The following is a 12,283-nucleotide window of genomic DNA, read 5'->3' on the forward strand; positions in this document are numbered from 1 at the left end:
CTCGACCCCCAGAGATCACTACCTGGCTTTCTTTCTTTTTTTAAAATTAAGGATGTAGTTCAGTGAATTTTTAACAAGTGTTAACAACCAGGAAGCAGCCATCACACAATGAAAATATCAAATCACTCAGGACCAGTTGCTGTATATCCCTGTGATGCTAACCCCCTTACACTACCAGGCTGCAGGGTGTCACTGATCCGATTTCTGTCTGTAAGTCAGTCTTCTCATTTCTAGGATTCCATACAAAGGAATTACAGAGCACCTCATGCTCCCTTCATCTAACCTGTGGTTGTTCGTTGATGTTATTTGTATCAATAGGGCTTTCGTTCTCATTGTTTGCTAGTGCTCTGAAAGATGATGGCAAACAATGTGTTTATCCATTTGTTATCAACCATGTAGGGAGTGTCCGGTGATTGGCTATCACAGTAAGGTTACTCTGAGCATCCATGGTATTTGGTTTCACTTGGGTATGAAACTGTAGGTCATAGAAAAACTACACATTCAAATTTATAAAATACTGCCAAAAAAGTGATTTTAAAATAGTAACTAGAAGAAGATGAGGAAGCTAGCCAACCAGATAACTCAGGGAAGAATTTTCCAGGCTAATAAACAACAGAAGAGTCATCATGGCCAAAGCATCAGGAGAAGGAAAAGAATGTGTGCTCCAAGGAGACGGGGCTGCTAAAGATCAGGTGGTGATGGTGTCATTTTAGTAATTTTAGACTTTACTCAGTCACATAGGGTAGTGAGAGTTTTGATCAAGGATTAATCTAACAAGTAGCAGTTGACTTTGACCTTGAAAAGATAAAATCTGGTTATAACTTTGTAAGCAGGGTGTAGAAGGGCCGGGATGGGATGTAGGAAAGCAAACATCTGCTATAGTCCGTTCTGAGGGCTGATGGTGTTCACACTAAAGCAACACTCGGCATAGGAAGAAGTGGGAATGGCAGCAGAACCGGTGGGATTTACATGGATGGATTCGATGTGGAGTGTGTGAGAGAGAGACAGGAATTGATGAGGGCCACAGAAATGAAGAGCTACCATAACGGAGACAGGGAAGGCTGTAGACGGAGAAGGTTTGAGGTAGAAGTGTAAGTATTCAATTTTAGAATCTTTGTGTTTGAGATATTTATTAGATATCTTACACAACAAGCAAGTGGTTGGGTCTCTGTCAGGACTTCTGGGGAAAGCATTGGGCTAGAGACACCAATTGTGATGGTGTCAGCGTGCAGATGGTATCGGAAGCTTTGAGATTCCGTTGGATCACCAAGGGACTGGGAGCATCTGAAGAGGAAAGGGACACTCATATTCATAAACACTGGGAAAGGGGAAAAAATAAGCAAAAAAAGATTCCTGTGGGGAGAAAAGCCAGTAGCCAGTGCTAGCCCCTTGGAGCCAGATTTATACAACAAAAACAAAAGCAAAAACAAACAAACAAACAAACAAAAAACTGAGAAGAGGGAGAGCTCAAAGTTTTGAAAACCTCCTGGAGCCTGATGACTAAAAGCTCACCTTTGGCTTTAGCGCCATCCATAATCTCCATTAGAGCCGCCTTGGCGAAGCACTGGAGGCAAAAGTCCGATTTTAGTGAACTTAAGAAATGAAACAAAGACTTCTTTTTTTTTCTTTTGGTTTTTCGAGACAGGGTTTCTCTGTGTAACCCTGGCTGTCCTGGAACTCACTCTGTAGACCAGGCTGGCCTCGAACTCAGAAATCTGCCTGCCTCTGCCTCCTGAGTGCTGGGATTAAAAGTATGTGCCACCACTGCCCAGCTATTATTATTATTATTATTAATATTATTATTAATAGGTTTCTTAGAACTCCCCATAGACTATGCTTTTCAGGCTAGATCAGCACCAAGTATCCTCCATACCTTTCATCATAAATATCACTGAGCTCAGAAGAGAAATCCCAGATCTGTGTAGCGAGGTTCTGGATGCCCAGTAAGCTGCAGGTAAGACACAGCTGTGCAGAATGGATGGGTGAGAAGCTGCCTTCTCCAACTTGCTATGTCCTCCCCTGTACCTGCCTGCTGGGAGAAGTCAGTTGAACCTGACTCTCCTGGAAATGCACCGAGGGCCTGGTAGATTTAGGAAGTGAATAACTGAGAAAAGGGCCACCAGCGAGTAGAAATCCTTGACAGAGTTTGAGCGACAGCAGCTCATTTGGTAAAGATGTCATATCTTCTGTAGGCAGGATGTGCTAGCCATGGTGAAGCAGCAAGTGGAGGCTGAGAGGGATGTCATACCCACAAACACTGAGAGGGAGGTCTCAGACCTATCTGCTGTCACTCAGCAGTTTTGCTACATTCCCAACGAACTGGAGTCGTTTCTGTAAGTGATGGTTGAAAGGAATTTACTATTAAGGCCTGGTGTAGGTTGGCTTGAGGCTGTGTGGAACACAGTGTTACTGTTTTGGTAGTGCTACCTTTGTAGTCACTGGAAGCATCCCACTTGTTTAACCTGTTTTGCAGCCCTGAGAGACAGGCAGTCAGAGACAAGGCACTCTTTGGGCAGAGGACAAGTAGCAGAGTGGTAAGGTGGTAACATTTGTTTATCTATGTTTCACCAAAGACTTAATAAGTGTTAGGTGCTTAATAAGCTATATATAGTAGCTGTTTCTGGTGTGATTGAACCACAGGATTAATGGCAAGGCACCAAACATGACCACACACAATGTACTTACAAATGTGAAGAAATATAATAGAAGCCACACACGCCATTTGAAATTCTCTGGTGACCACATTTTTAAAAAACTCAACAGAAAGGGCTGGAGAGATGGCTCAGTAGTTAAGAGCACTGGCTGCTCTTCCAGAAGACTCCGGTTTAAAATCCCAGCACCCACATGGCAACTCACAACTGTTTGTAACCTCAGTTCCAGAGGCTCCAACACCCTCACCTGACATCCATGCAGGCAAGACACTAGTGCACATGAAATGAAAATCAGAATAATAAAAAACTGAAAAGAGCCATGTAAAGTTGATGGTAATAATGTATTTTAAACATTGTAAGTTCAACATAAAATCAAAGAACAAAGATTCTTTATTGTTTTTTAAGCTTCCACATTCTTTTATGACTATTAAAAATCCACTGTGAACTGTCCTTTCACAGTTTGCACTAGTCACATCTCCAGGGTTCAGTAGCCATTGGTGGTCTGTGCCTGCCATGTTGAGTGGCCCAGATATGGGGTGTCTATGGGGTAACAACTGTCCCAGGAGAGGCCTAAGTTCACAAAGTTGCTTGATGAACAGATGAATAGAGGATTGGCATTTGACTAGGCTTTCAAAGCAGGAATCAGACATTAGAGTACAACATCAGATCATGTCAGATCCCATCAAGAACTTAAAAGTATTCAGCCGGCCATATTGGCAAATGTATTTATGTTTGGGGTGTTTTGGCTTTTGAGATAAGGTCTCACTGCGTAGACCTGGCTAGCATGAAATCATTATGTAGAGGAGCTGGCCTTGAATTCACAGAGATCTGCCCGTCTGAGTGCTGAGATAAGAGGTATGTGCCAATTTGCCCAGCCTTTAATATAGTCATTATACTCCATAGAAGTCCTAAACCTGCTGCCCGAGGAGTAATAAAAGCAAAGCAAGGGTGATTCCTGGGAAATGCAGCTCTTAAACAGCTGCGAGAAATACATCGCTGGGAGCATCCGTTTTAGCTCCTGCAGTGGGGCTGGGCGCCTGTCTCCTGTGAAGTATCCTGGGGGATTGCAGGGGCTCCAGCCTCACCCCAGCTCTTACCAGGGGCCTGCAAGTTACTAAGTTAAGCCCAGCCAGGCCTATTTATGAACATAGACTCCAGCCAGGTCAGGGAGGTTTGTCCTGCTAAGGAATGTACTGGGGAGGGGAGAGGCTCACTGAGATCATTGGTATTTGTGTGCACGGCTTCTCACTTGCCAGCTTGGTTGGGGTAGATCAGCAGAGGCTCTGGGACTTAACCAAGAAGCTAACAGAGTGATCAGAGACAATGAATAGCTTGTGACACACCGGTCACTGTGAGAAAGACAACATGGATCTTGGGACCACTGGGCACAGAGTCTAAATAAAATAGTCCGGGTACCTCACTTTTCCTCATGTATCCTTCGTTAAAAGTAAACATGTTTTAGAGCAATATATATGGGGCAAAGCGTCGGTAGGAGGTCCTTAAGTGTCCTGTACAGTTTTGCTATGAGCTAAAATACATATACACATACAAATAAAATACATATATGTATATTATATGTATAGGTATATGTATAGGTATAGATATATGTACCCCTACATGTATAGCTTCCTCTAACATCAAGTTCCAAGCACACCTCATTTTAATCTTTTTTAATTGAATTCCCAAACTGGGTGTTGGTCAGAATCGGCTATTTCCCTGTTCATGCCTCTGATTACTGTGTGAAACTACATTGTTGAATACTTTCAATATGTCAACATTCTCATTTCATCTTATTTAGTTTGGCATACCTGAAATTAAAACCTGAAGGAACTGTACTAAAGTCCCTGAAGAGATGATCTCTAGAAGACAGAAGATGAGCTAGCTCTGAAAAATGGCTAAATCTGCATTTTTCTGTCTTTCAATGTAGTAGAAGGTGTGAGAGTCGGAATTTACACCCCAGCTGATAGCCATCTTTTCCATGCCCCTGACTCAGCACTGGAGTCTTACCTTCCCTTGATGGTGCTGCAGTTCATATTTATATCCCAAACTAGAGCTGGGAGAGAGAGCAGCCGAGTGTGATATGTTGTCTGTGGGTTTAGTGGTGTCTCTTTGGAGCATGAAGTCAGGAGTCACATGAATTCACAATAAGTTGTGTATCTGTGCTATTTATATCTGACACCTGTGCACATTTCTGTGCAGCCATCTGATGCTGGGTTTTCTCTGGCTTATTGCAGTCCACTATAAATCAACAACTTAATTAGACTTAGGCTATAAACTCTGTGAGGGCTGTGTCAGACTTGATATATCTAAAAGCTGTTAGAGTGCCCTGCACATACAAGGGTTGATGCTTATTAAGTATTTGGTTGGGGGAGGGGAATAAGGGAATGCTGACATTTCACAAGTCAGCTACCTTGCCCTCTGCCACTTTTCTCTGTCTTTTTGTCTGTCTGTCCCTCCCCCCACCCCTGCATCTTTCCCTTTTGCTTTGTCTTTATACATCACACACACACAACCCACACACACACACACACACAACCCCCCCCACACACACACAACCCACACACACACACACACACACACCATCCCCTAGTCACATTTACCCAAATACCTAATTTTAGGGCATCAGTGCTCTCAGATATAAACATCTGTGTTGACCTAATCAAAGCCAGTCAGCGTGGCTTTAGGACCAACCCCAGGAAGAACTGAGGAAGGTTGGACTGGAGATGTGGTGTCCTGAACAGAGTGTCAGTTTGGACACAGGGCCTACTGTTATAGAAAGCAAACTTTCCACTTGGTTTTTTTCCATCTCCTTGGGAGACTGGATACTCAAGCTGGCTCTGGCGGGGCACCACCCTGGTATTGCACAGTCTGACTGTGCCTGAAGACAGTGCACTGTTGTTCCTTCCCTGGCAAAGAAGGACACTTGTCCCATGTTGGAACAACCTCTGTGCCTCATTGGGGCCTTAGTATACAACCGAAGATGGTGAGCATAGACTCTGTGGGAAGGCAGGAGTTGTACTTCACAAACCAAGTCTTCTATCCTGTTAAAGTCTAGAAAGTTAATGTTGTGCACATGAGTCCAGCTCCCTGGATGTCTCACACCACAGAGGTCACAGGGAGAGCAGGTGGCATTGTAAGGGAAAGGTCACACTCTGAAGGAATCAAATGTTTACAAAGCTTTGGGATGTCTCTCAAATGTCACACCACGAATAACAGAACTAGATATCTGTACCTACAAGAGTTCTGTTTGGCTTAGAAATGTTGTGACTAGAAGGGAGTTTTATTCATAAAAGAATTCCTTCAGAAACTTCTAAAATGAGTTCTAGGGATCCTACAAGCGCCACCATCTTGCACCTCAGTCAGGAGGATACAACTCTGTATGAAAACACGGCATGCCCTACCACATTCTGCAGAGATGATCTGCCCCAGGGTGATCAGAGATCTGAAAGAGGAAGTTCCTCTGTGTATGAAGAGCTCTTATGAACCTTACCTTTCTAGAGAGGGGAAGCTCATACGCTAACAGCTACTGCTCACTGGGGTGGACAGACCTGTGTGTGGGGGGGTGTGTGGGGGCTCACAAACGTCTTAAACTCTTCCACCCACTAAAATATTCCTTCTTGAGTTTCTCTAATTTACAGTATTGCTTAGGGTGAGATTTCTGCTATGCTTATTTTTGTCTCAAGTAAAGACTTGTTTGTGGAAGGCCTGCTCCTCTTTGGCTTCTCCTGTCTCTAAATGTGCAGTAGGTTCCCCGAGATCTGACCCTGAATTACCCTGGACTCTACAGAGAATTCCCTGAGCTCACAATTGCGGGGCCAAGGAAAGTGCTGCAGTTTGGCAACTTTAATCTCCAGTGACTATTGTACTCACTGATTTTTTCATGTATACTGACATGTTGTTACATATATTACAACATTTACATGTTACCTTCATGTTACATGTATCACACATATAGTATATTACAAATGTACATACATATACATACATGTGTCCCCTGATACCACCCTCAGTATGGATGCTGAATTATGTTCATCTTGTGCTGCAGAAAGTTTCCCAGACAGGAGGAAGCTTGAGGTGGATCCAAGTAAGGTCAAGTTTAGAAGGAGAAAAGATACCACAGCCCGGGTGGCTCAGGCAGAGCCCTATGGCATGCAGGACAGCTGCGTGATTGGCTTCACAGTCAGTAGAAGTCCTGTTTGAAGGAGGGGGCAGCACTGAGCAGAGAGGCAGGTTTATTCTCTTTGTTCACCAATACCAGGAAATGGACCCAGGAAATGGACTCAGCAGCACCAGTCTATGTATCTCAGAGGGTTTAAAGGAGCCACTGTGGGGAGCCAAATGTTCTTTGCCTTGACTTGAGTTTAATTCCAGAAGTAAGAAAGAAAAAAAATGCAAAGAATTTTAAGCGCTTATCTTTTTGTAGGGTAAACACCCTGTTTGACTTTATGGGAAATTCTAAATGTGCACAAAAATAAAAAGAATAGCTTTTCCTGTCCCTGCCTCATGTACTGAGACCATGTTCTGGGTCCGTAGTGTCAACACTTCCCAGTGGACTTTGTTCTTCTAATCTCACTGCAATGTTCTGTCTTCTCCTGCTCTCAACTTCCTATGGTAGCTTGCAGACATCACTTGACCTTGCTTGGCAATGGATCAGAGTGGACCTCTGATATGATTTTTGTTTTAAAATATAAACAGCATAGTGTAGCCATCTGCAGAGAGTTTGAAAAGAGTTTCTTCATGGTAGCTGTTATCCAGTCCATATTCAATTTCCTGTCAAATGCTCATGTTCAGATCTTGAGACCTTGGAGCCTCTGAGCTCCATGTAGTACATAGAAGGAGAACGGGGCCTTTCACAGGGGAGAAGAGAAATGAGAGGGAGAAGGTGAGGCTGGAATCCTGTTTATTTAACCTTGGGTCTTAGTGAGTGTGTAGAACAGCATCCAGAAACTGTTCCCAGATTAAAACAGAAAATCTTTTTATTTTTTAATTTTACATTTTTTCATGTATGTGCGTGTGGTGTGCACGTGGGGTGTGGGTGTGTGTATGTGTGTGTATGTATGTGTACATGGACATGCATATGGAGGCCTGCATTTGATGTAGGAAATCACACTCTTCTGCATTATTCATTGACATAAAGTCTCTCGATCAATCACAGAGCTCACCCCTATGGCTAGTCTTGTTAGTAAGCTTGCTCTAGGGAAATCCTGTCTTTGTCTTCCAAGGCTAAAATTACAGGAGGACGGCCATACCCAACTGTGATTTATATGAGTTTCTAAAGATTTGAACTCTAGTTAGTCCTCAGCCTCACAAGGCAAGCAATTTTGCCACTAAGTTATATCCCTGGCCCTGAATTGCTAAAAGACTTCAGATTGAAAGTTTTTCACCAAATCTCAAAACATTATCCTATGTCGCTGCCTTGGGTAGCAGAGCTCAGTCCATGAAACAAGACTGGAGTTTGGAATGTGAATTTTTAGCATGGGAGATTGGTCATGCAAGAAACTCTAAGGACCCCGGGTGCCTCTTTTCCCTGAGCTTTAAACAGGCGTTATTCCATGCAAAGATACTGTACAGTCGATATACCATGTTTGTGAGGAATAGAAAGAAGATTTTGCTTACAGCTCACTAGGGAGAATGAAGACAAGGAAGCATGGATAGAAAACCACATGGGAACATAACAGATGAAGTAGCACCTCCCCAGGCCTTGGTGGGGAGTGGGGGTGGGGGCAGGCGGAGGGGGCGAGAATGACTGTTAGGCAGATCATTTTTCTTTGTCAGTTGGTCCCTTGTTAGCTGGCTCATTTGTTGGATTTATTCTCTCATGAGTTGTATTGGGAAAGTTTTTGAAAATATTATTCTTAAGAGAGATCTCCCCATTGTGAATTTTATAAGCACGTAAATCCATTTAGAGTTAAAATCGAAAACTTGGAAAGAGTCAGCTGACTAGTCTGTTGTGTTTTTAATTCAGTCCAAGTTGAACTCAGATGTAAATGCAGGCGGGGACATCATTTTAGGGAGATCTGTGTTTAAGGTGGATTGTGGCAGAGACTCTGGTCTTGAGGCTTCGTCTTACACAGCACTCTGCAGGTCATGGCAAGCATCATGGAAGTCCTGTGCATTGCTAAGTGTGCCAGCCCTGGCCTGTGATTCTAAATGCTGACATTGTGGTGCAGTTTAGTGCCTTTCCCATTTAAGTTAAGCACTGAAGGTTTTCTGTGAGCTAAGAGGGTGGGTATTCCTTTTGGGAGCACACAGAAAAAGAGGTGCCTTCCTCCCCAGCTCCCTCTTCTTCAGTACTTACATTTCCCTAGATATTTTAATGTAGTGCTGGCAAGACTTGCTGATATGATAAGCAAGCATAGTTTGGGATCCACTTAAGCTATACTTAGAATAAACTTATACAGAAATACTTACTCATGAAGTATAGACAAATAGGTAAACCACGCCATGAATTACATGAGAGTCATAATTCCACGTCTTTTTTTCTCCCTCCCCGGCCCTTTTTAATTTCTCTTCACTCCTTATCTCAAAAAACTAAAATGGACAGTATTCAGATTGGGAACCTGTGCGAGGGCATCCTGCTTTTAAGGTACAGTGTACGGTCTCCTATATCAGCAGGAAACTTTTGCTTTGTTATATATCTGTCCTCTAAGATAGAGCTGATGGTCTAGGGGGGTGTTGATTGTCCAGAGGCAGTGACTTACAGACAGGAAATCTTGAAACTCGAGAGTTCGTTTGCCAATCTGTCTGGATATCTGAAAAGGACTGCGATGAGATGCTGTAGACCAAGGCCAAAGTCAAACAGGAAGCAGGTTAGAGAGCACTGGGGGCTAATGATGGTGAATGTGTTTGCTTTTCAGAACATTGAGCTGAAGGTTGAAGTGGAGAGCCTGAAACGAGAACTCCAGGACAGGAAACAGCATCTAGATAAAACATGGTGAGTAGAGAGTTGAGCTCTGTGAAGAGCAATGTGTATGCATGAACTCGGTCCAGCCCAGACTCCAACTCACTCACCGGAAAGTAGCCAATTTAAAACCAAAGTCCTGAACCTTCCACTTCACATTTGAATGTCGGCTCTAATTTGCGATTTGAAGCTCTGGGTTTCATGTTTTCTTTCCCTTGGGTGTGTCTGTTTCTCAGATGTGTCTGCTGTGGTCAGACACACCTTGCCCCCAATAAGCAGGTCTCCCAGACCTGAGACTGTAAGTTTCCTGTTAAATAGGAAAGAACTAATCAGGAGGAAGTGAATGTTGAGATATTTGCAAATAGCATTTATCAGAGATGACCAGTCTGATAAGATCCAAAGCGTAATGTTCAGGGAAAATGGTCACTCTCATGCTCTTCTGTGAAAATAGGGATTAGGACATCATTTTTGGTACAGTTTATTGACTTTTAAAGTGAGAAAAAAAATCAGATAATCCCTAGAGAAACTATTCCTTGTAACTGAAGACACTCATGAAAGGATAAAACCAAAAGTATGTCTGCATCATTTCTTTGTAATGACAGAAAACTTGAAGCAATCATCCATTAGTAAGTCAATGGCTGAAGATATTTCAGTGTATCTGTCCTGTGGCCTATTACACAGCTGTTAAAAAGAATGAACTCCATATTGATCTTGCTAAAAAAAAACAAAAAAACAAACAAAACAAAACAAAACAAAACAAAAAAAAACGCTAGGAGGAAACGTGAATGTTTATAGAACAAGCCTTGTGGGGCAAACATGTGTGTTCTAGTTTGTGTTCCTGTTGCTGTGATAAATTGTTGATCAAAACCAACTTGGATCAGAGAAAAATTGTTTTGTCGGGCAACAGTTACCACTGGAGGAAGCTGGGCAGGGATTCAAGGCAGGAACTGAAGAGATGGTGGAAGAACACTGCTTCCTGGCTTGCTTAGCTACCTTCCTTGTCCAACCCAGGACCGCCTGCCCAGGGATGGCACTGCCCACCCCCTATATCAGTGACTAATTGACAAAATGCCCCTAAAGACAGCTCACAGGCAGGTCCCATGGAGACAATTCCTCAATTGAGGTTTACTTTCCCAGGTGGGACAATCTGAGCCCTAAAGCCAACGATGACAGTACAGTTGCTTTGTTTTATATATAGGGGAAAGAAATCAAACCAGTTTGAGGGTTGCTACAAACTCTTGGAAACCGCTTCTATTAAGAGAGTAAAGTCAGAGTCCTGCAAGAAGAAAACTTGATCTTTTTTTTTTTTTCTTCTTTTGTATACTTCTATCAAGATGGCTGCTCTAGTCAGGCACTATGGTATACACCTGTGAATTTAGTACTGAGATGGCTGAGGCAAGAAATGAGGAGTTTAAGGCCAGCCAGACCATGTAGCAAATTCATGTTGAAGGAGACCACACAATGAAACTTTGTCTCAATAAATGGAAAGAAAGTCTAAAGGGCAGTTTTAAATGATAGTGCTAGAATATAGCCTGTAATCCAAATATGTTTGATCTGATCTGATAGACCTTTTGTATCGATAGTATTTCTTGGACTTTAGGATAGCTAAATAAGATGAGAGGTATATGCAAGATATTGGCAACAAAAAATAAACAAACAAACAAACAAACAAAAAACACCCAAAATAATACATAACAGGGTTTTCTTATTAAGGTCGAATCTTTGGTGGTATCCATTAAGAACACTTGCCTGCTGTTATAGGCTCTAGAAAACTTTGAATAACAATAAAGCAATGCATAATGAGACTTCTGTAATGCTTCAAGGTTTTACATTATTTTTATATCTACTATGCTATAGGTGGCATAGTATTCTGAAACATGAAAAGCTGGGCTGTGGGGAGTAGAACTGAATATCTCAGAATAATGAAAACATAGAGCCTCCACTCTCTAAAGCTCCCATTCCTTGACTGTCAGGTGAATGGCTCAAGGGATGTGGGGCCAAAGGAGAAGCTGATTCACAGCGTTGCCATTGTTGGATCCCTGGGTTCTTTCATTGCATTTTGTCCCTTCCTACTTGGCAAAGGCTATACGATACCGACCCCAGAAGATGGGGCGCCTCTGAGGTGGTGCCGATTAGTACCCACCATAAACAAAGCAATTGCACACTATCTGGGGAAGTCCAGTCCATGTCCACAGGGACAACTTCCTGACCTAACCTCTAAAGTGTGTTAGAAGACTCGCTGGTGATTTATAAGCCTATGACTTAATGTAGTTCTTCACTCTGAGAGCAAGAAGATGGTTCGTAGTTCTCACAAAATGACTTAAAACACAGACAAAACCTAACCGGAATTAAGATAACTCTGCACCTGATTTGGCCCCCAAATTTCTAATCCTCAGATATCCAAGGACAGCTGTTGTTCACTATAAATAAACTGCTGATACCTTACCCTCTTCATGCTGGTGCATGGACAGCCATTCCTAGGGATATCAGAGAAGCTACTTGCAGCCAAAACCTGAGTGTATGCAGATTAGATGTCTGTTATCCGCCGGGGCCTGTGAACACTGGATAGAACTGTTTAGAGGCAGCCCAGACTCAGGGCAGGTCGTCTGCGCATTCCTGGTTGTGAAGGAGTGCATTTCTGTGGATATGGATACCATGTCCTGGCAACCTACATAGAATAAACCCAAACAGCAAGGAAGCAGGCTGCTGGCAAGTCCCTCTAGGAGAGCTG

General features: G+C 42.9%; 1 protein-coding gene across 7 annotated transcripts in view; it reads left to right on the top strand.

Annotated features, from left to right (window-relative positions):
• Pde4dip (phosphodiesterase 4D interacting protein) overlaps window positions 1–12,283 on the top strand; it is a 201,453-nt gene that overhangs the window by 78,379 nt on the left and 110,791 nt on the right. For all 7 annotated transcript variants that reach the window (XR_003836187.2, XM_029475071.2, XM_085835632.1 and 4 more), the window contains one exon: window positions 9,509–9,585. Coding sequence is in view for 6 of the 7 variants with exons in the window: in XM_029475071.2 (XP_029330931.2) it covers window positions 9,509–9,585 (77 nt within the window). In the remaining variant the exon portion in view is untranslated. The remainder of the gene's footprint in view (window positions 1–9,508; window positions 9,586–12,283) is intronic.

Source organism: Mus caroli, unplaced genomic scaffold, assembly GCF_978045245.1.
Source record: "Mus caroli unplaced genomic scaffold, Mus_caroli_1 scaffold_3, whole genome shotgun sequence".
Lineage (NCBI taxonomy): Eukaryota > Metazoa > Chordata > Mammalia > Rodentia > Muridae > Mus > Mus caroli.